Consider the following 22,750-nt stretch of genomic DNA (forward strand, 5'->3'; position numbering starts at 1 on the left):
ATATAACGTGCATAATAAGCGAGCGCCGCAGATAAGCGAGCGCCTGTACTTTTCGACGCGACTTAACCCTCTACATTTAATATTCCATTTCTGAACCAAAAACCATATCTTCTACCTCTAACGAAGCTAGAGTAATTCTGGCCGCTAAAGCTATAAAAAATAATAAAAACCTAAATAAACGAGCCGCAACGAAGATCTATAAAGTTAACGATAAAATTATTCGCCGTTAACTTACCGGTATACCTATACGACGCGATACTTTAATTAATTCGCGTAAACTTACGGATTTAAAAGAAAAAGAAATTATTTAATATATAATTAAGCTATTTATACGCGTATTTTATCCCCGGCTTTCGTATATAGAAAATATAGTTAATCGATTACTACGCGAACGTAACGCGCTTTCTATTAGCGTACGATAAGCTTATAACTTTATTAAACGTTAATTAAAATTTCGGACGCGTTTTACATATAAATATAATTATTAGAGGGCTAAATATAAAAATTTAAAAGTTATTAACGAATAATTTACTTTTGTACGGAATATTAAAGTTAAATATAGTATTATAGATAATAATATTTATAACTTTAATAAAATTAAATTTATAATAAATATTATTATTATTATTATAATTATTATAATTTTTAATAGTTGTAGTAAAGTTAAATAGGTTTAATTTAATAATCGTAAGTAAATTACGGTTATTTAAAACGTAAATACTTTAAATTAAATTATTTTATTATTTATTATTTTAATTAAATAATATTATTTTATTAATTAATATTAAAAATATAATTTTCCGGCTATTTAGCGTATTATAATAATTAATAATTATTAATGTGTGGGTACTATTAAGTGCCTTACTTACTGCCCTACAGATTAATACTACAGTGGGCAGTACTGCTATAAGCAGTAATGGAACTTCCCAGTTTGGATCCCTTTAGAATATTCTTTACAAGGGACCCTTAAAGGCTTACAGGGCTACTGTGGCCTGAGGCTTAGTCAATGGATACTAGAACCTTCTAAAGTGGCTATAAGCTTACGTAGTAAGTTGCCACAATAGTGTGATTTACAGGGCACCTTTGCTACCGAAGGTTCTATAGATTTCCGTAAGTCTACACTAGACCCACCTAAGCCCACCAAATACCCCAAAGTGGTATAGGGGCTTCCAGGGCCTACAGGACCCACAGTAGGCCTACGAAGGCCTATATATAGACCTCTCCTCTCTCCTGTAAAATAGTTCCTTTCTTTCTTTCCTTAAAGGGCTAAAGTTTAAGGCTAAGGCCAAAGGCAATAAAGGCAATTCTTATTCCTTATACCTCACTGTATTACAGTGCTTTACCTTCCTTAGGCACTGCCGTCGTATCCTCCCGCTTCCGCTTACGCACTGCTGTATTTTACAGCAACCCTATATAGGTTCTATATTATAAGCCTATCAGGGCTCACCAGCTAATAATAATAATTAAATTATTAATAAAAAAAGTATAAATTAAATTCGGTACTTCGATTTTTATATAGTATTTCGTACGAAAAGTAAATATCGGTTATTAATCTTTAACGGCCACGAAAGTTATTACTCCGAAAAATTCGAGACTTATTATTAAAAGTATAATATTATTATATTATATATACCTCCGTACTCTTTTTATATACTTTAATTATTAAATATTAATTATTTTACGTTATTAAAGAAAATATATAACCGTTAAATTAAATAATTAATATAAATAAATATTATATATATTAGTAAATTAAAGTTTCTTTATATATTTAAAGAAACGTTTTTTACTTCGATTATAGAAAAAAAATATTTAGGGAGGTTTTATTAAAGCTAACTTTATACTATATAATTTAAAAAAAGTAATATTTAAACTAGATATATATATTCGGACCCTAATACCCCTAGCCTTAAACTTAATTACGGTATTACTTTAGGTTTCTTAAATACTATATAACCCTTAGGAAATTACTTTATAATTAATGTTTATTAAAACTCGAATTTTTAACTATTAAAATAACTTTTTAACTTTAATACTAGCCGCTATAAACTAATTTATTAAGAAAATAATAAGTATAATATACGAGGTAACTCTTTTCCGTATAGAGGTCTCTTCGCTACGTAAGGCCAATAAGGAGCTTAGTAAGAGACGGAGAGCCAAAAAAATATATATGCGGCTTAGAGGGTCACTTACTATATAAGAGGCACAGGATCTACTAGATTAAAAGGCTATAGGTAAGTAGGTAGCCTAAGAAATATAATAAAGTGGTGGTAGTGCAGGGGGGTCTCGTACGAAGATTCGGTGCTGTGGCGTGTGCGGTAAGCCTGGCCATAATGCACGTACATGCCAGGAGGCTGCAGAATCATCTGATTCATCTATTTCTAGTTCAGTTATCGTTGTTTCCTAGTGTTGTGGTTGTGTAATTGAGGATAGCTGTGGTAGGGTAGTAGAAAGTGCGGCGCTCGCTTGTCTGCGGCGCTCGCTTATCATGCACGTTACGTTAAAAAACTTCACATTTAGAAGGATACTAAACTTTGTAATTTAATTTTTATAATATCATAATTCTTATAATATCATAATTCTTATAATATCATAATTCTTATTTTTAAATAAAAACTATTAAAGGTTATGCCTCATACAGCCTGTAGGTGTCACGGTTCTGGTAGAAGGTGGAGAACTGGCGGACCAATAAGAACTGGACCGGGAAGGTGAGCGGGGCTTACGGTCCAGTGGCCAGGACGGACTAATGAAATCGGGACCGGGGACCGCGGCGGGGCTCACGGTTCATGGTCCACGGTCCCCAGGTCTATATATACGGAGGAACTAGATGGGTAGCAGATAGTTCCACAGTATGCAATTCAAGTCACATTCGTTGGTATCGAGACTCTTGTGATTGAGACAACCCATTTGCTGTGCACTGTTTAGCTGCACCGGACCAAGATTGTCTAGAAACGCCTTCGACTAGTATCCCTTTCAGAGGTTCTGGATAGGGGTTCGTCACAATAGAATTATAATTTGATAGAAAAAAAAAGGGAGGAAACAGACTATTAAGAGATGTCATTAACTTATAGTAAAGACACTGCGGATTATCTACAGTGCTCGCTGCACTACTCCCACGACTCCCTCGGAGCAAAAAAAGTTAAAAATGCGAGGCAGAATCAGTCGTCTCCATGTCTCTGGCTCTGATCATCCAATTCTTTGGTGATTCCCCATCCCTATGCCACGGTTTCTCGTGACATGGCAGAGAGATATCCATCAACAAGGCAAACAAGGGGTTTGTCAAAAACCCTCTCACTGGATCCCGATGACAGTGTTCAAAAGGTCTCTTGATACCTCCTTGCCTGAGCAGAAGGTTGATATTTGACAGCCGGAGACCAGAAGAAACAATAGAGAGAGGCGTCACCAGCATCCCTCGAAAGTTTACCTGCTCTGTAAGCCTCACCACCGGCACATTTTTGATCAATTCAAGTAGCACGAATGGTGAGCGCTCATTAAGTCTCCCACAATAATAAACTAGGTACGGGAGGTAATCCGCCTCGGGGTCCATCACTCGTGCCAGCATTCTGACGTGGAAGGAATTTCGAGCATGCGCTAGCAGGTAGCCCCAAATCTCTTCCAGCGGACTCTCGTCAGATCGCTGGAGATAAGAGTGTAGGACGAAAAAGCCCTTGAACCCTGTAGTCCTCCAACGCCACCAGTCTGGCTTTGCGGTACAGCCAGTCAGGGTCGTGCTTGAAGCAGGTCTCGTTGCAATACTTGATCAGCGATCGAAGACAACTTACTGCATCGAATCTTAAGCAGAGCTCCAGTAGCAGGTGCATACCCATAGTGTGATGCAAACGGTCGTTTTCGCCGTCCAAAGCATCGCGGTACATGAGTAGCCCGAGGAACCCAATGTACCGGTTGTCGGCATTGACTCGGTGTTGATGGCCATACTGACCAGATGAGGCAGGTATATGAAATAATATAGCGTTGATGGTGTTCTAGTGCTTTGTTGGTATGTGTGTATTGATGATGAATGAAGTTGGATGGCCTAGAAGTAAGGTCTGAAGCTTGGAGGTGGATTTCGATTACTGAAATATGCTTCTACCGATAGCATTGTTAATTCATAAGTCCTTTCTTCATCCTGAAACATACATGTGGCGTGTTTCCGTGATGGATACCCAGTTTCAGAAAATACAAAGTACAGCAAGACAGTCCTGTAGGTAGAATTGTATGTCTTTGTTGCTTCTACACAATGACTTTGTCCCCGGCTATAGACATGTCTTTTTTTCAAAACAAAGATTTGATGGCCAACAGAAACAGCGCCTTTTCCCAGCCATGCCCAAACACCAAGCTGGCCAGGTTCTGTACAAAATGACACCCCGACAGGCATAATACATGCGCCGCTCGATCCATCTTTGATCAAGCAAGCCGGTCATCTTGTTCAACCCGACTTGCCACGCAAGAGAGCCGTTGCAAGGGTTGCAGGCTGTTCCAAGATGACAGCTGGACCAGCAATGACAGACTCCTTTGTGGGCGCCCCCTGTCGATCCGCAACGCACGCAACGATGACCCCCTTGGTCTCAAAGTTGCGAGGGATAGTCACCCAGATCTCCTCGCGGGGCCAGTGACGCGTGTTAACGGGAACACTGATACTGGCCGTTGCATGAAAGAACACGGCATAATACTGGATGCGCTTGTTGAAGTAGGGCTGGTTACGTGGGTCGTCAAAGTGCAGACTGATCCTCGAGCCTGGCGTCAGGCTCACAGTGTCCTTCCCAGCCGAAAGGGCCGGCAGCCGTTGTCGGTTGTGGGGAAATTCCGGGTTCTCATGCGGACAGCTTCCAGGGACAATGAATGCATTGGTGGAGTCCAGAATTTCACCGGCGAAAGGGAAGATGGTGTCGGATGGACCGCCGAATGGATCTGCCTTCCAAATGTCCAGCAGCGCCCACACCTCGTGGCGGGTTTCAACCTCGGCGATGGCCAACATGGCTCCTTTGTTGAAGTCGAGCTTGGGAAGCTGCACCAGACCCGTAAGGAAGGCCATGCTGGAAATCTCAAGTACCGTCATCAGCGCCATATACCCAACGGGCTCAGTAAAGGGGAACCGGTATTGGCAACGACCGGGCTTGATGGAGGTCGGCGAGATTTGGTTCTGGAAGATGCGCAGATGGCCGGCCTCGTTATTGCGGATCTCCATCAGGCGCCTATACGTGGTGTTGGGCATGCCCGCCTTGACGAAATCTTGTGGGGTGAAGGCCTCAATACCTTGCTGATAAAACTCAAAGATTAGCCATTCGGCCGACAAGAGGTTCTGCCAAACCCAGTCATCAACACCAGGGGGCCCTTTCTGGGTTGGGAAGATTGGATCCGAAATGTTGCCTGGAAAAGGTCTATCGGTGCCCCAGTAATAATTGTAAAGATCTGACTGGCCTGGAATTGGGCCGTATGTGGGATCCGCCAGTCTCTGGGCTTCTCCGGAATAATGAGGCGGTACCAGAGAAGCCGGGGCTGCTCTCACATGGGCGCACAAGAGCGTCACTGCCCATGCCAGGAGGGGGGATTTGACGGCCATAATGCCGAGAAGTATCGAATCTGAATCTCGGACTTATTGTTTTGAAGAACCTGAAGGTTGAGGCTGGACTGGGAAGATATTATATGAAGACAAAACGGGGGCTGATCCCAGCACGCGATCAACTTGTTTCGAAGGTAAAGAAGACAGACAGGAGGCGGTCTTTTGAGATACGAGGGAATTGAAACTACTCACGGAACGGGCCCAAGAACACCCAAGAAAATCCGGCTCAAAACCATCCGGTACGCGACTCATTCCGTCTGCGCACCGGGAGGAAGACTGCAAGTAAAACGTGCGGTAAACTAGGAACGTGGTGTTTTCACACTGAAGCTGCCTCAAAGCCATTCGCAACCGGGCGAACCTTGAGTAAGTAGTCGGTGCGATGAAAGATTCTCGGGTCGGAGTCTTGGGTAACGGTTGCAGTTGAAGAAAGAAGCAGATTTGGACGGTCCCTCATCATTGCCGCCGGCCTTGCGTATCGCGACCGACGATGCACCGGCGTATACCAGTATTCTCTCGGATATTGCTGAAAAGGTCATTAAAACCCTGGATCAAGGCGCCGTGGGTGACGACCTTCCCTCCACGGAATATCAACGGCTGACCGAGCATTCGGGACTGTCTCCAAGCTCCGGGATCCTGTCGCACTACATCAAGAGAGGAGACGGTTTTCGTGAGCAATGCTTTTCTTGGACCTCTTACTCTTCTGTTGACTTATACCTACCCTGCGTTTCACCTTTCTGTTATCATGTTCCTGTTTGCCCTCGCAGTGGCAGCGGCTATTTGCGTGTTCCAGCTTGCTCACTCTATCCAGAGAAAGAAATCTGTCCGACGGCGAAATGATGAAGAAGCAGCTCGGTTGGGATGCAGCCCCGCTCGCGTGATGCCCACCAAGGGGTTCTTGGGGTTCGGCCGGCTTGTTGAGAGTGTCAAGGCCACCAAGGCCGACAGAGGTCCCCAGTACGTCGTCGAGGCCATCAACCAGGAGATGGGCAAAGATGTGCACACCTGTGTGGTCCCGATTGCCGACTACGAGCTTATCGTGACCCGCGATCCCGCCAACGTCCAGGCCATGCTCGCCAGCAAGGCCCCCGACTGGGATGTTGGGGAGCAGAGAAATGCTAGTTGGAAACCGCTTTTTGGCTCCGGCGTCTTCACCAGTAGAGGCGAAGCCTGGAAGCACTCCCGTGCTCTGGTGCGACCTCAGTTCACCAAAGACCAGATCAACGACCTTGCTTTGATCGAGCGCCATGTCCAGCAGTTGTTCTCTGCCATTGACAGATCATACGGAGCTGGTGAGAAGGGATGGACCGCCAGTTTCGACCTGCAGCCCCTTTTTTACAACATGACCCTGGACATCACCACCGAGCTTATTTATGGGTACTCGGTTCATTCTCAGAACCCATCGGAGCGGGTTGAGTTGCCAGTTATCCCTGGGTATGAACCTCCCGACCGAGAGAATATCGGCACCCACATGGACGCCGGGAAGGCTTGGGTAGAGACACGAGGAGCCCTCTGGAAATACCGCTGGCTGCTGCCGACCAGGGAGTTCAACGCCCACTGCGCAGCTGTGCATAAATACTCCGAGTGGTTTGTGCAGTTGAGGCTCCAGCGCGGAGACAAGTATTTGGCCGGGATTCAGTCCGAGACTGGGCTCACCTCTCCGGGTCGCTACATCCTCTTAGATGAGCTTGCAAAGCTAACACAGGACCCCGTTGAGCTGCGCAGCCAGACACTCAACATCCTTACTGCCGGTCGAGACACCACAGCTTCCCTAATTGGATGGGTTTTCTACTTCCTGGCACGCCATCAGGAAGTCTTCAACAAGCTGCGAGAGCAAATTCTACAACAGTTTGGTCCATACCACCCATCCCAACCGAGCGGCATCGAGTTCAAAGAGCTGCGAGACTCCATCCCATACATCAACTCGGTCGTCAATGAGGCCCTTCGTATGGCGCCTGTCATCCCGCTCAATGAAAGAGTAGCCGTCCGGGACACGGTTTTGCCGCGGGGCGGCGGGGACGACGGCAACGACCCCATGTTTGTGCCGAAGGGAACGCAGGTCCTCATCCCAACTTACGCCATGACGAGGAGGGATGATATCTGGGGCCCTGACGTGAATCATTTCCGACCTGAAAGTGGGGAGGAGAATGGAGGCCGCAAATTCGGCTTCGAGTTCATTCCATTTGGCGGCGGTATCCGTCAGTGTTTGGGTCGTGAGTATTCGCTCCTCCCGTGGAGGTTGGCTCAGAAGAACCTGGACTGACAGAAAGACAGAACAATTTGCGCGAACGAAAACCGCATATGTTATTGTGAGATTACTGCAGCGATACGACAAGATCGAGAACGCGCAAGAGCCAGCCGATGCCCCTATGAGGTTCCACCATACCATCGAAAACAGAAGCGGGAGCGGTGTGCAGGTCAGGCTGCACGAGGCATGATTTTCATTGGCGTGTGTTTGTAGTATCGCTCTGCGAATAATTTATGGCGTCCTGGTTTTGAAGCATGTTGATGATCAGGTTTGTGATAAGGCTGTTCGCCAAGACACCCAATACCACTCCAGGATTGTTCTGAGTGAGGGTCAGGACGGCCGGTTCCGAGATTTCCAGACCTCAAACTCCACTGCAGCGCAAGAAAGCTTCAGGGCCAGGCAAATGAGGGCACCAATCGAGAGTCCTGAAGTATCGCAGAATTACTCCGATAAGGGAAAAGAAGCACCCCACATCGCATCATCCCCAAGGCGTGCTATCCCGGCACGCCCGGCTTGATAAGACACCACCTCGGAATGTGTTGTCCAGATCCCCGCACAAACCAAGTTCAAGTCAAACTATTCTTTTCATAAACTTGACTTTCCTTTCCTTTGAATACATTCCTATCATCCGTTCCACATCAATAACGAAAATGACAATCAACAAGACCCTGCGGGGTCACAAACTTTTGATGGTCATGCCCTGGGAACAGCCGGCCGAGTTCATGGAGAATCTCAAAGCTGAGTTTCCGGGCTTGCAAGTGGTCACCTATCGACAAACAGAATGGGACCAGACTTGGGCCCCGTTCCCTGACGAGGAATGGAAGGATGTCACCGTCCTCTTGACTTTTACGGTGTTGCCGACGCCGGAACAAGCCCCAAAGCTGGAATACGTCCAACTCATGAGGTAAGAATAGCATGATTGGCACAGGACCAGTACGAAGTACGTGGCATGGCTGATTAAACCTCCCTTTGATGAAGTGCTGGCGCCAACCATGTGTTGGATCTGCCAATCTTCAAGGACACCGAAGCAAAGTTTTGTACAGCCAATGGCGTTCACGGCCCCCAGATATCGGAATGGATCATTGGCACATATCTAGCCTTTCAACATCGATGTGGGTGTTTTGCTTCGCCTCTTCCCTCCTAATACCTGATTTCATCTTCAACACTGACCCATCTCTCCTCCCCAGTTCCCCAGTATCATGAAAAACAGAAAGAAGGCCGATGGGATCGATCTGACTTGAACCTTATTGATGATGCCGTCCAGAAAACAATGTTGGTCTCCCCGTGCTGTTCCCTCCATGCTTTACCTTTACCGTTGGGCTCATCAAGATTAACACGCCGTCAGCGGAATTCTGGGCTATGGCTCAATAGGCCGTCAAACAGCCCGTCTAGCCACTGCCATGGGCATGAACGTCCATGCTTACACCCTCCATCCTCGCACTACACCCGCCTCGAAAAAAGACCATTCTTGGACGCCCCCAGGGCTTGGAGACCCCGATGGGATCTACCCTTCCAAATGGTTCTCGGGCTCTTCGCGCGCAGACTTGCATGCTTTCCTGACCTCTGGGCTCGACCTGCTGGTTATCGCCACCCCCCTGACGCCCAACACTAAACACCTACTCGCAGCGGCCGAGTTTGAGTTGCTGGCGGCGGACGGCAGGAAGGGAAGGACATTCGTTTCCAACATTGCCCGCGGACCTGTGGTCAACACACCAGATATCATTCACGCGCTGAAGGGAGGGTTGATCAAAGGTGCAGCTCTGGATGTGACTGACCCTGAACCTCTTCCAGATGGACACGAGCTCTGGAGTATGGAAAACGTCATCATCACTCCCCATGTATCTGGCGCATCGACACATTACAATGAAAGAGTCCTGTCCATCTTGGAATACAACCTCAAGAGATTGAGCGAGGACACGGAACCGGTCAACAAAGTCAATAAGAGAGAGGGCTATTAGAAGACACGTTGAAAGGACAAACAAGTACCTCGTACTGTTGGATAGGGTGAATTGACTAATGCGGCGGATGCTAAAAAAACAGGAACTTATCTCCCAATCGAAGAGTATGCATTCAATGGCGTGTATCAACCTCTTCCGGCCAAGCTCTAAAGGAGTAACGAGAAACCGACTGTGGATGCTACATCAGTACCCACATTCCATACAGAATTAAATATTAAATCTACCGAACGTCAACTAGCCATCATAGCAGAGAAGTCGGCCTTCTGATTCCCAGATCATCACCATCGTCCTCGTGGTCTGTAATGTCGAGATCAATATCGCCAAAGTCTGGAATCTCCAAGATGTCTGGTGTTGCCAGCTCGTGTCGGTTGCCGATTGTTTCTGGCATCGGGGAGGGCATTTCGTGCACAGCTGTGAAACTATCGGCTTCGTGGATTGACGTGAACGGGTGTGTGGGCGGTTTCGTCAGCCCCTTCTCTCGAAAGATCAGAGTTGATGTATTGTGTACCGCGGTGCCAGGAGTCGGAAGAGGAGGAGGGGCAAGAAATGATTCGGACGAAAAGAGCGGCGGAATTGCTGATTTTTCCGTGGTCATCAACCGTTTCTCTTCACGGCGTATCCATGCTCGATGACCCAGCCATGCGAGGACGAGGAGAACAGCCAGCCCGGCAAGGACGCCGCCAACAATTGCGATAATGACACCGGTGGATGGCCGTCCCCCTCCGACAACTGTTCCGTCAGAACTGTCCGAGCTGTTCGATCCTGGAGGCAACGATGTTGGGTTCGGAAGGGGCGACCTATACTCATCGGTCGGAGTTGCTGTGTTGGAGGGATCGGTCGAGTTTGCCCCACCTGTCGAGCCTGCTACTGCCTGGAAGAACTTCTTGCTTGAAGCTTGTGACGGCGACGTCCCTGATCCGCCGAGAGATTCCAGCCCATTATGACGCCCACCTCCTTCGTCATCGCCATTCCCCCCATTGTCCCCGCTTCCTTTGTCATGACTTGTTTCGCTTCCAGTGCCTCCCTTGCCGCCAGTATTGCCCTCGTCGCCATGCTCCCTACTGCTTCCACCGCCGCTTTGACTTGTCCCGCTTCTACTATCACCACCGCGCCCGCTTCCAATACCGCTACCGCTATCGCTCCCGCTTCCACCACTGCTCCCACTCCCACTCCCACTCCCACTGCCGCCGCCGTTGCTACCGCCGCCTCCGGTGCTGGTTCCGCTTCCACTCCCGCTTCCTGTCCCGCCCCCCCAGCCGTTATCACCCCCCGTCGAGGTGCCTGTGCTCGGAGGTGGGTTCCGCCGAACACATCTCCTCTTGATGCGTGGTTCTTCATGAAACCCCCACAACCCCTTCCGCGCGATGGATATCGTGTTACCCATCTCTGTGTCTCTTTTCCAAGAAGAAGTGTTATGCAGCAAAATAAAAGAAAGGCAGCGAATGCTAAACTGCGCAAAATTGAAAGAGTGTAATCAGCGCTTCACACTGGGAGCCTTCAAGAAATTATGGCCTCGTGTGGGTGGCCGTCCCATGTAGAATGGTGGTCGTTGATAGTCGCACCACAGACGATGGCGAGGTGTAACCGAGCACAAAAGAGAAAGGAAAGAGGGAAACGCCACGAGGAGGCAAGACGGGAGAAAAAGAGAAGGCGGAGGAGGTCGGGGAATGTTCTCCTGGTACGGCGCAGCAGACCACCCATGCCACCACCAACAACTTTGCCCGGTTTTTGGTGTCGACTGTCGATATTGAGGCACTAAGCCCATCCACTTCCAGGAACCTACTCACCTGTGCCTCGAGGACCTGGACAGGATGCCCGTGGCATCACACCGCAGTGCGTCTGACAATCTCGTGACTCGAAGGTGCACGGGTCGTGGATGATGGGCGGGTGTTGGCTCCGGCGAGAACGAGATTATGATTGAGGCACAGGATGCAGGTTAGGTGCAGGTAGATGGGTTGATCATGGTGCCAGCAGCAAGTCACCGTCACCTGGGGGCCGGGGATTGAGGAGTTGGCATGATCCCGCATGCGGGTGCTCATCTTGTTTGTTGGTGCAGTTGATGGGGAACGCGGCGAACGGAGGCGTGGCATATCACTTCGAGTTTTGAATTGCAGATGCACGACACCTATTTACTGTCATTCCTCATCTGTTGACGAAATAATACGCTGAAATGTTTTACTATATGGGTTGTGTTCCAATGATTTTGATGATGTACTCGAACTCCTCACCCTTACGCGAGTGCTCACTTATAGATAGACGGGCGGTGACAACAAAAATGACATCGCTGAGTGCAACTGTGTGAGAAATGAATAGATGAATAAAAACAGAAAGCGTCGGACTTTGACCATGACAAGAACTGGTGGCACTGGAGATAGTGTGTAGAAAAAGTGCAAAAGATATGTCGACGTGGGCCTGATTCGAACAGACGCTCCCGAAGGAACAAGATTTCTAGTCTTGCGCATTAGACCACTCTGCCACCACGCCTTATCGATGTGGAAACGAATTTATACTATTTGTACCAATCTATCACCGCTCAAATGACAGGGTTGTCAGGCCCGAGGACTTGAAAGAGAGGTCTAAAGAGAAACGAACCGGACAATCAACCTTAGGGATGGGTATCCCACCCCATTGCGTGCTGTTGAGCTGGTGAGGTGACTCTGGACGGAAGACCCCGCACCGCACATCAAGGCCAATGCTCCCTTGATGATAGACAGCGTTGCATGATGCACGGCGACACGTGGGCGAGGATGATAACCGTAAAGACCCGGGCCGAATGTGGTGATGGGTGGAATTCTTCCACCAAAACTTCCAGAAGAGATGCAGGTGCTGCATGACGTTTTGGCTAATTGCGGACCCCCAATCCGAGCTCGAAGCGGAAAGACCCAAGTCGGCGAAATTGAATCTGCCGGCAGTCACCGCCAGCCCAGTCCAAAGACAGCGCGCCAAGAGATTGCCATGTGGAGGAGGCAGGGGAACCAGCGCCAAAATGGAGCATGGGGTTGCCCGCTGCAGCGCTGAGTGGACAGCCCTGCAGGGTCGCAGCAGCGGTCAGTGCAGACACCGGCAGTACAGACGCTTTTCTTCCCATCTTCCAGTTCCATGAGGTGCTCAGGTTGTTGATCAGCCTGTTTGACAAGGAAGTCTCTCTCCCCGTTTGCACCCAGGCAACCGCGTCTCGACCCTTCTTTTCTTTCTCTTTTCCTCTTCATGTCCGCTATCCAAAGCGCGATTCTCGCTTTCTGAGGACTCCCTCGCAACCACACACAGTAGCAAGCAAAGAAGGTTCCTTTCGGGTGGCACCACGCGGCTCAACTTACAGCAGACGTGCAACCATGGCGCCGGCTTCCCTGTCCGCGCTTCCGAATGAGCTCCTGGAGTTCATCATCGAGGACCTCGACCGCCTCAAGGACATTGCATCCCTTGCGCGCACCGACAAGCGGCTCTATGATGCGGCAAACTCCTATCTCTACCGGCGCGCCGCCGAGCGTGGTGATGCATGGCCGCTGGCCTGGGCCGCGCAGTGCGGCATGGTCAAGACGCTTAAAATGGCACTCGCCGTCGGTCTCGATCCAAACATCCAGCTTGTTGATCAACTTCCGTCCAGTGAATGGCAAAAGGCCACTGCCACGGCCAAGAGCGCTGCCCTGGGGAATGCCGACGACTGTGTGTGGGAATCTGACAACGAGTGCGAGTCCAATGCCGTGGTGGAGTGGTCCCTCGACGCCGAAGAGAGCGACCATGCCACCACCCTCGATACCAACCAACCTTCCAGCAGCATTGGAGCCTCGGACCATTGGGGCCACGCCGAGGATTCCGAGTCGGATAGCGAGAGTGATGTGTTGATGGACGACATGATGTCTTCCGACACCGACGATTCCACCTCGAGCTTCGACGGCCACTACGGAGCAGGTCTTGGCCCGAGAATTCCCACGCGGAGCCCCGGCACCGTGACCCGTCGATTTCATCCCATCCACCTTGCCGTCAGAGGTGGTCACACGGAGATCGTCCAGATTTTGCTCGATCATGGAGTGTCGGTCATCGCCTGCTCAGAAAACTTCTGCGGCTGCACCCACCTATATGGTGTCCTCAACGCGCTAGAGTCGCCCGAGAATTCGCACGTCCCTCATTGGTCACCCCTACACATCGCCATTTGCCATTCCCGCTCAGATGTGGCCCAACTTTTGCTGTCTCGTGGGGCAACTCCCGCCATGGACCTGTGGAATCCCCATGGTGAGCATCGGGGCCTCGAGGATGGCGCCACAGCTCTGCATCATGCAGCCGCCATGGGCCTGACAGACGTCGTCCGGTACCTTGTGGACAATAAGATCCAGACCAACGTGGATGTCAAGGACAACAAGACGCTAACACCCTTGTATCATGCCTACGCCAATGGCCGGTTCGACTCCACGCTGCCGCTTCTCCTGGAGCTTGGCGCAAACATCAACGTCGAAACCAAGATGTACATCCCGTACACCACCATCACGCCTTTGGGTGAGGCCTGTCGACTTGGCGCTTTTCAGGATGTTGACAAGATGGCCGAGCTAGGAGCGGATGTCAATCGTGGCTTCATGCTCACCACTAACGGCGGTGGCTTGTCGCCGCTTCACATGTGCAGCATGCCGTCGGCTCGACCGGCAGGCCAGAGTCCTCTCGATATTTGCGAGGACGAACGGGCGATTCCCCGGATGAGAACAATGCAATCTCTGGTCTCTAAGGGCGCCGTAGTGGATGCCAAGGACTGTTACGGGGACACGCCGCTCATGGCCGCTGCCCAGCACTGCAACGTCCCTGCCGTCAAGGCCCTCATCAAAGCAGGTGCCGATGTCCACGCACGAAACGCCATGGGCCGAACCGCTCTGATGCAGGCCATCGTGGGTCCTTCGAACAAGGCAATGGCTCCGGCCAAGGTGAATCACAATGCCCTGGCTCAGACCATGCGAGCACTGCTCCACGCCGGCGCTCGCATCGACGAAACCGACCTAGATGGAAGCTCAATGCTGCATCTTCCTTTTAGACGACAGAAATCGTACGATGAGCTCCAACTATTCACCCTGCGCTTCTTTCTCAACCTTCCGGGGATCGAGAAGCTCTTTTCCATCACCGACAACCGAGGCTGGACGCCGTTCGTGAACGCATTCATGACGCCCAACATTGCTGCCTGCGATATTTTTGTGCGCAAGGGATGTCTCCGCAGCGGCCTCGAGCCTGATGTTCTCAGGGATCTGTTTCGATATGCTGTTAACGATGCCCCGACGGCTTCCATGGACAGTCTGCTCGAGATTGTTTTGGATCTCGATACAGACAGGCTGTTGACTTCAGATCCGTCCTTATTCATGACCATGTTTAACCAGGCAAACCAACGTGCCACTCGAGCACTGGAGACAATTGCGCGACGCGGACTTCCTCAATTCACCCCTGTCGATTCCACACGTGTCCTGTGCCACGCACTGCGGACGATGGAGCTGTCGGTCGCTTACTCCCTGATCGATGCCGGCGCCAGCGTCAACACTCCCGACGAATCGGGCGACTATCCATTAGCCTTGTTTGTCAAGAACGCCATCATGCAGTCTCCAGCTTTGGCCATGCCGTCGGCTGAGCAGCTTCTGCTCGCTTTTCTTCACCACGACGCCAATTTCCATCTGCCCATTCGCCCCGGCTCGTCTGAGAGGATCTTGAACCGAGTCATCGCCTTGGAGGCAGAAGAGGCGCTGACATTAATATTCAAGATTCAGCCCCTTTCAAACGACCCACGTGCTGCCAACGGCTTTTACCTGCATGGCGCCCTTTCCCTTGCGGCCGGCCAACGTCTGTGCAACGAGAAGGTCATTGATCTCATCCTCGCAGCGGGCCCAGACTTGACCGAAGTAAACCGGGCAGGAGATACACCCTTGTCTGTCCTCCTGAAAAGTCTTTGCCGGGAACGACGGTGGACATGGAAATATCACCGCTTTATCAGGGCTTTGACGAGCCCTGGCTTGGACATCAATCGTCAAAACATTGATCGCAAGTCTATTGTAGATTACCTTGAGGATCTCATGCACCCAAAAAATGGAGGTGCTGGTCAAACCACTTTCTTGACGCGTCGGCTTCGCCTGGTTGACCTTGAGGGAGGCGGCAAAGCGCTCAAGTTTCTGCCTCGTCCACAGAAGAGGATTAGACCGAGAAACATTGTGGACTCTTGAGGGCACCTGCCCGCTCTCCAACTCCGGCTTGGCAATTGCTTACCTGAGGAACAGGAAAGACCATTCTTCCCTCGTCCGTATCGGGACGCTGGGCTTGTTTTCGTTCTTTCCTGCATCTATAACACTCGACCGCAACCTTCCGTAGGATAGCGATCTGTCAGTTGACCAGCAGGACCAACGAGTCGGTACCTGTATCGTCAGACCTCTCTGTCCTTTTTGTCAGTGGAACATGCATCTTCAATAATCCGTATTGGCCAACGCCACCCATAGTGCAACGCCGACAACTCCCTTGCCTTGATGGGCGACACGCGGCTCAAGATGGTAGGGGGCGCCACAACTTCGTCGTCCAGTACCCTCGACAGACCAAATTTGAGCCGCCTCACACGACGCTCGCATTCTCAGAGATCCTCAGACCCAGGCGATTTACCTCATGTGTCTCCTTTGCCCAGCAACCCGCTGGATGCGATGGAACAGGGGTACATGGCGGATGACCATCACAATTCTCGACGTGCGCAAGAAAAGGGATCGGAGAAGATATCCTACCGAAGAAGTACTATCACGTTTATCAGGACTAGGTGCGAACCAATTAATCCTTACTGGTTGCTTTGTCTTGGTTCTAACTTTGTTTGCGATGCAGCTGGGCTTCTTTTGTATCGTTTTCGAAATGGGCAGTACGAATATTGCTAGGACAAAATCCGGCGTGGAACAGTGCGATCATGGTCCTAGCGACATACTTGGGTATCCTGGTGGCCATCTCTAGCATCTTTGGATGGCCGGTGCTGCCCTTGATACGCATCCGAGGGCGACAGGGGTCGTCCGTAATACCGTTTGGAGGGGGGAGTCTCAGTCGCGCTCGCCCATGTCATACAACCACCATCAACAACTATTCTCCGACTACTATCAACAACTACGTCTAAGATGAGTAGCCAAGTCCCAACGGGACCGGATATCACATTATTGCTGCTGAGCTGTACACTACCTTCGGAGGTTCCATCATTTTGTGAACCAATGCGTGCCCTGGCTTTTCTGTCAGCCCCTGGCCCATGCTGAACAAGATTCGATATGTTTAACAACTGTCTTTTGACCCCTCGGTAACGTTGCAATCGATGAAGAGATAGTCCACTGCAACCGTGATACAACCTGATAGGTCAGCATGTGGTAGGGTGGGATTCTGCTACCAGGGAACTTTGGGTGGGGCATGTGTGTACCTGATAGTTTTCTTGATTCTTGATGAGAGTGCCGTTGCTGCGGGACAGCCCGACGGCTGTGCCTCTCCGGTAGTTGAAACTTATATTGTTGCTGGAGGCAATACTGGTGCCCAGATATACGTAGGTTATTTGAGGGTCAACCGAACGGGCGGGTGTCGAGAATAAGCATGTTATCACACCTCTATTGTCCGAAAGCACATGATTACCCAGCACCAGAGGAAAGCCGATAGCCAGCTGGCTCCAAATCTCACCGCGAGTCTAACCCTATTCGCGAAATCTCACTTCTCGGCCGGAAAGGCAGGATGGCAGATGGGCTTAACGCATGCTGCCACAGTCTAGACCAAAGCAGACCTCGGTACTCCTTCGACAACCTGGACATGACTTTTTTGGTCAGGGGTAAGTTGGAAACTCCATGTAGCCTGTATCGACCTTCCCAATCTGGACAGTACGATCATGGCCGGTGCCTGGTGATCACAATCACGTTTGTACTGGATGATACCTGGTAAAGGACTGACAACACCTTGGCTCTCTGATTGGAACTTTTCGACACACCACCTGCGTCTTGTCAGAACGGCATGCTCCCCTCACTTCACCAATTTGCCTGATAGCTCAGGTAACACCCTCGACGACGGCGGTTAGACTCCAGAGTAGTGTTGCATCCAAAGTAGCCCGCAGCAGCATAGACACGGCCTGGGTTGGGGATAGTATTGGTCATTTAAGAAATTACCGACGGCGAATGCACTGAAAATGTTCACAACCACAACACATGCGCATGTCAACGAATTTTCAAAGGTAGCCATCGTGCTTCTTAAGCTCTCCGGAGCAGTCTTCCGCGTGAGATGGACCGCGGCAACGTTGCTATCGATCGGAATGCTTATGCACCCAGCAGGCTGGGGGAGATGGAGTCAATGGTGGAGGTCCTGGATCTCTCCTGGGACCATTCCTTGAAACAACGTTCTATGGGAACTATAAGAGGAAACAAAATGTCCGCTGTTTTTACTTGCAGACTCTGCCAGCAGCTGAGACGATTATTTTTGAACAGGGGTATCCATTTACAAAGCAGTTCGCTTCAGTGGGCCTTCACCTCAGCTGGTCCACCACCCAGCCTCAGAAACACCATCACGGAAAACACCAAAGATTCAAAAGATTGATTTTTCCCAGCCTCTGGATTTCAACCCGAGTACTCGAGCAAAAGCTGCTGTGGGTGCAGTTGCGACTCGATTTGATATTTAGGGGGCGGGTTGCTGTCGACTTTTTCCCGAGCGAAAGCTTTCTCATAACATTCTCCCCCTCATCCCAGCACGCTTGGTGTCTGTCTGTCTCTCACTACATGTTTTCAAGTCGCTGAACGACCACAATGTCACTCTTCTCCCTCAAGAAAGCGGCGCTGGCTGCCCTTTCTTTTTGTTCGCTCGCTGCCACCGTTCAAGGATCACCCCTTCCATCTCCAAGTGAGGTCGAAGTCACCATACGACAGTCTGGTGGTTACAAGAATATTGTTTATTTTACCAACTGGGTGAGATATGAATGTCATCTTGTCCTGAAGAACAATCGAGGCTGACTCCGATCTTGCAAAAGGGCATCTATGGACGTAACTACCAACCTGCCCAGCTGCCGGCGTCACAAATTACTCATGTTCTCTATTCCTTTGCCAATCTTCGACCGGATGGCGAGGTCTATCTTTCAGACACCTATGCCGACCTAGACAAGCACTACCCCGGCGACTGTATGTTGTTTCCCCCTTCTTCTTTCTTTTTGATTTTTGATTGTTTACTTACCCCTAGCCCGCCCCTTTTTCACGACGCCCAACCGCTTACCTAATGTGTCTTAGCATGGAGCGAGCCCGGCCGCAATGTCTACGGCTGCGTCAAACAGCTCTTTCTCCTCAAGAAATCCAACCGCCATATGAAAGTCCTCCTCAGCGTCGGCGGATGGACGTACTCCACCAACTTTGCCTCCGCCGCCTCAACCCCGGCCTCGCGGGCCCGCTTCGCCGACTCCGCCGTCCGCCTCCTCGCCGACTTGGGTTTCGACGGCCTGGACATCGACTGGGAATACCCCGCCAGCTCTGGCGAGGCGGCCAACTATGTGCTCCTCCTTCAGGCGGTCCGGTCCGCCCTCAACTCCTACTCCGCCACCCACGCCAGCAACTACCACTTCCTCCTCACCATCGCCAGCCCGGCCGGACCGACCCACTACAACACCATGCAGCTGCGATCCATGGCCAACTACCTCGACTTCTTCAACTTGATGGCCTACGACTACGCCGGCTCCTGGGACTTCCGCGCCGGCCACCAAGCCAACCTCTACCACACAAACGACACCGCCACCCCATATTCGACCGAGCGTGCCGTGTCGGACTACATCTCGGCCGGCATCCCCGCGTCCAAGATCGTGCTCGGCATGCCAATCTACGGGAGGGCCTTCACCAACACAAACGGACTGGGGCAGGCCTATTCCGGCGTCGGCGGCGGGAGCTGGGAGAATGGTGTGTGGGATTACAAAGACCTACCCAAGCCCGGAGCCCAGGTCGTGTACGACGCCGCGGCGAGCGCCACGTACAGCTATGATCCGGCTAAAAGGGAGCTCATCTCCTTTGACACGGCCGAGATGATCCAGAGAAAGGTTGCGTACCTCAAGCAGAGGGGGCTCGGGGGCAGCATGTTCTGGGAGGCGTCTGCTGACCGGACCGACGGGCAGAGCTTGATTGGGACCAGCTTTCGGGAGCTGGGGGGCATCGATTCGAGTCCAAACCAGCTCAGATTCCCTGACAGTCAGTATGAGAATCTGCGGGCGGGGTTTGTTTGAAGGGCTGGGTGTTTGGGTAGGGGTGGGGGGTGTGAGGAGAAGAATAACATGATCCTCTTGACGACCGGTGATATTCTTTGATTTCTGCTTCTTTTTCTTCTTCTGGATTCCAGATTTTTTTGTTCATCGAGGGGGTCCTTTCCTATCGGAATTACTGTATGATGATGACGATAACGATGAATGAGTGTACATTAAATAAGCGTTATTTTAAGTCAAGTCCATGCTTTGCTGTTGCTGTGAATGTTGCCTGTCCTGACCCGCATCCATCTCATAACTTGGATGGTCCGTTGTTCTGCTTGATGTCTCGCGTCTTCGCACGTTCAAGCTGCGTATGAGAGATCAGAAGAAAAGTCATGATTGGCCCAAGCCATTTCCCGTCCGGGCCTTTTCTCCCGTTGTAGCGTCCATGAGTGGACGAGGGAGAAAATTCAAGGTAAGATTCTCTCTGTAATAAAATCTCTATTCAAACCAATAATAGCTGTTGTTTGATGTCTTGAACGACCCGCAAGGGTCAGTGCAGATAACAGGGTGAAAAGAAAGCAACTCGGCTGTTGCCGGCTGAGACAGTCTCCGCCCTGCAGTTCTGGTTTCTTTTCGTTTGGTCGAAGGAACTTCTGGTCACATGGTAAGTGCCTCCGGCGGCCTGGTCTCATGGCAAAACGTTTCTTGCCAGGCCATCGCCAGTGCGTGGCAACTGCAAGCCTTGCTGATCATAGTTGCTGGCGGGTCCAATGATCATTCTGGCTCACCTGCGTGTATGTCTGACAATCAGAACACCCGGCCGAGTATCCTCGAAATTCAACGTCTTCTGTCCTATATCCGGAACATGATCCATGAGAGGCGGTGAGGCAGTGCTTGATATCTCGCAACTGAATGGTTGTTACAAATGCGAAGGAAATTGAAAAGAAAGCACATGTAATTAGGTATGTGACCTCCGATGGAGTGAGCATATGAATAAATAGGTAGGTAGAGGAGTCTTATACTATGACCACATGCAGGGGTTAGTGTATGAAAATGAGGGCAGACGAAGGAAGCTGTACTACACCCAAGTCCTTCTCTCCAGATGGAAAAGAACACGGGAGTCGTTCCGGGTGGTGCCTTGGGTAATTATCTCGAACGAGATAAAATGATCGGTTTGGGAGTCCCGAAAGGTGCCAGCCTGTGTCGATCTTACCATCACAGACACCCTATTGCATCTTTACTCACAATGGGATGCTAAGGATGCCGTCGTCAAAAGGTACAGGTGGAAGACGTGAGCCGACAGAATGAACGTCACATCACCGGTGCCCTTTTCCGAGACAGAGCTGGACCAGGTATGCCTTGTCCAGCTGGTTATCGTGACAGTCGTCGTGATAGGGAACAGAATCAGGGGGGGGGGACACGGCCCGATTTCCAGGGCCTTGGGGTCAAGGAGACATGGGAAGAAACTGAAAAGTTGAATGGGTGTGAGGTCAATGGCTGCTGATAGGCTGTGCCGCCATGGAACCGAAGAATTGGTGCATTGAACTTCTGATCTGTTGTTGGTCAAGGTTGGTGGTGGCAGAGAGAGGAGAAGTTGGGCGGCATGTACAGATTGAAGGACGACCTTGGTACCACAATGGCGTCTGAACAGACTGCCCAGCTTGCGTTGGTGCACCAAACGATTCCTGGGACCATGAATACCACTGCTGTGGGTGGGACAAGAGGAGAGGTACCGAGGAGAAAAGTGGCTGCGGCTCAGCACCACACGAACTTGGGGTTGATCCATATCTGCGGGTTTCTGCCGGTCCCTTCCAGGCTGGAGCGCCAAAGGCTCTCGGGGATTCGTCGTACAGACTTGTTAAATCAGACATTGCCATTGGTTGGATGTTCCCGTTGTTTTTGATTTGATGGCGGAAAATAACCCCTCACGGTTGCGCAATGCCTAGAGAGGCGCCGATCCTCTTCTGAGTATGCACCGATTCCCCGTCGTCCGTGGCTCGTCCGGTCCTTAGCGAGCGATGCAATGGCCGGTGATGATGTGTTGTGTGTGTCTCCCTTGTTGGGTTGTTCATGGTACCGTGGTCAAGGATCTCGCCAGAGGAACAGACAGGGCTGACGGAATCAACACAAGGTGCAACATTGTTTAGTCTTGGTCGGGAATTTGTTGAAGCCAAGCCGGGAATCCAACGGGCAGATCAGAGCAAGACAAGCTCAGAAGACGTCTGCGAAGTTCATATGAAGCACAGGCTGATAATGATGAGAGAAGAGTCGTTGAGGAAATCGGCATCCGCTGGAGAAATGCAGGCTGCCATGCAACCAAACCTGCAGCTGCAGGATGGCCGCTTGTTGGGTCGTAGAGCCAACATGCAGCGAACATCTGCCATCTGCCATCTGATCTGCTGCATGAACTGGCGCGTTGATGGCGGTTGGGGACGATGCTGCTTGTGGAAATGCGCGGCGTCCATGTCTCGCTCAGCGGCAGTTGCAAGCTGAAATGGGCAACTCCAAGCATCAGAAACAGGAACAGCCCAGCCCAAAGTGGACACGAGCAAGCCCCGGGAGCATCATTCAGTCCCACTTGGGACGCCCAGGGAGATCCCAGTCTGGGATCTGGGGATGTCGATCAGAGCCGCTAGCGGCCCTAGATGGTGAACGCACGCACTCTTCGGTCAGGCTTGGAGCGCAACGGCCCGAACAAAAGGCAGAGGGGTGCTGAAAACCAAATGATCAATAGGTATCTCTCTGTTGAGATGCGATACCTGGGTCTACGGCCCAGCACCCTGGAAAGCGATGGTCCCAAATCCCAGACAGCCCCCACACCCCCCCCC

At 50.7% G+C, this 22,750-nt stretch overlaps 7 protein-coding genes across 7 annotated transcripts, besides 1 other annotated feature; 5 read left to right on the forward strand and 2 right to left on the reverse strand.

The window, feature by feature from the left end:
* Positions 1-4,426: 4,426 nt before the first annotated feature.
* On the reverse strand, positions 4,427-5,560 carry PODANS_3_1910 (uncharacterized protein; the record flags this gene model as incomplete). Its single annotated transcript, XM_001908921.1, has 1 exon — positions 4,427-5,560. One exon carries the CDS (start codon positions 5,558-5,560, stop codon positions 4,427-4,429), a length of 1,134 nt encoding a protein of 377 aa, XP_001908956.1.
* Positions 5,561-6,158: 598 nt separating this feature from the next.
* On the forward strand, positions 6,159-7,995 carry PODANS_3_1920 (uncharacterized protein; the record flags this gene model as incomplete). Its single annotated transcript, XM_001908922.1, has 2 exons — positions 6,159-7,770; positions 7,832-7,995. Coding segments are annotated over 2 exons (1,776 nt in total), but the record flags the coding sequence as incomplete, so codon positions are not given.
* A 460-nt stretch (positions 7,996-8,455) lies between these two features.
* PODANS_3_1930 (uncharacterized protein) lies at positions 8,456-9,763 on the forward strand (the record flags this gene model as incomplete). Its single annotated transcript, XM_001908923.1, has 4 exons — positions 8,456-8,709; positions 8,784-8,917; positions 8,993-9,077; positions 9,151-9,763. 4 exons carry the CDS (start codon positions 8,456-8,458, stop codon positions 9,761-9,763), a joined length of 1,086 nt encoding a protein of 361 aa, XP_001908958.1.
* Positions 9,764-10,004: 241 nt separating this feature from the next.
* PODANS_3_1940 (uncharacterized protein) lies at positions 10,005-11,147 on the reverse strand (the record flags this gene model as incomplete). Its single annotated transcript, XM_001908924.1, has 1 exon — positions 10,005-11,147. The coding sequence occupies one exon, from the start codon at positions 11,145-11,147 to the stop codon at positions 10,005-10,007; it is 1,143 nt and encodes a 380-aa protein (XP_001908959.1).
* A 1,018-nt stretch (positions 11,148-12,165) lies between these two features.
* Positions 12,166-12,247, reverse strand: a tRNA (tRNA-Ser).
* Positions 12,248-12,756: 509 nt separating this feature from the next.
* Positions 12,757-15,945, forward strand: PODANS_3_1950 (uncharacterized protein; the record flags this gene model as incomplete). Its single annotated transcript, XM_001908925.1, has 1 exon — positions 12,757-15,945. The coding sequence occupies one exon, from the start codon at positions 12,757-12,759 to the stop codon at positions 15,943-15,945; it is 3,189 nt and encodes a 1,062-aa protein (XP_001908960.1).
* A 318-nt stretch (positions 15,946-16,263) lies between these two features.
* On the forward strand, positions 16,264-16,862 carry PODANS_3_1960 (uncharacterized protein; the record flags this gene model as incomplete). Its single annotated transcript, XM_001908926.1, has 2 exons — positions 16,264-16,520; positions 16,583-16,862. 2 exons carry the CDS (start codon positions 16,264-16,266, stop codon positions 16,860-16,862), a joined length of 537 nt encoding a protein of 178 aa, XP_001908961.1.
* Positions 16,863-18,510: 1,648 nt separating this feature from the next.
* Positions 18,511-19,961, forward strand: PODANS_3_1970 (uncharacterized protein; the record flags this gene model as incomplete). Its single annotated transcript, XM_001908927.1, has 3 exons — positions 18,511-18,669; positions 18,732-18,879; positions 18,985-19,961. 3 exons carry the CDS (start codon positions 18,511-18,513, stop codon positions 19,959-19,961), a joined length of 1,284 nt encoding a protein of 427 aa, XP_001908962.1.
* Positions 19,962-22,750: the final 2,789 nt, after the last annotated feature.

The sequence above is a fragment of the Podospora anserina genome, chromosome 3 (genome assembly GCF_000226545.1).
Source record: "Podospora anserina S mat+ genomic DNA chromosome 3, supercontig 2".
NCBI classification, from domain to species: Eukaryota; Fungi; Ascomycota; class Sordariomycetes; order Sordariales; family Podosporaceae; genus Podospora; species Podospora anserina.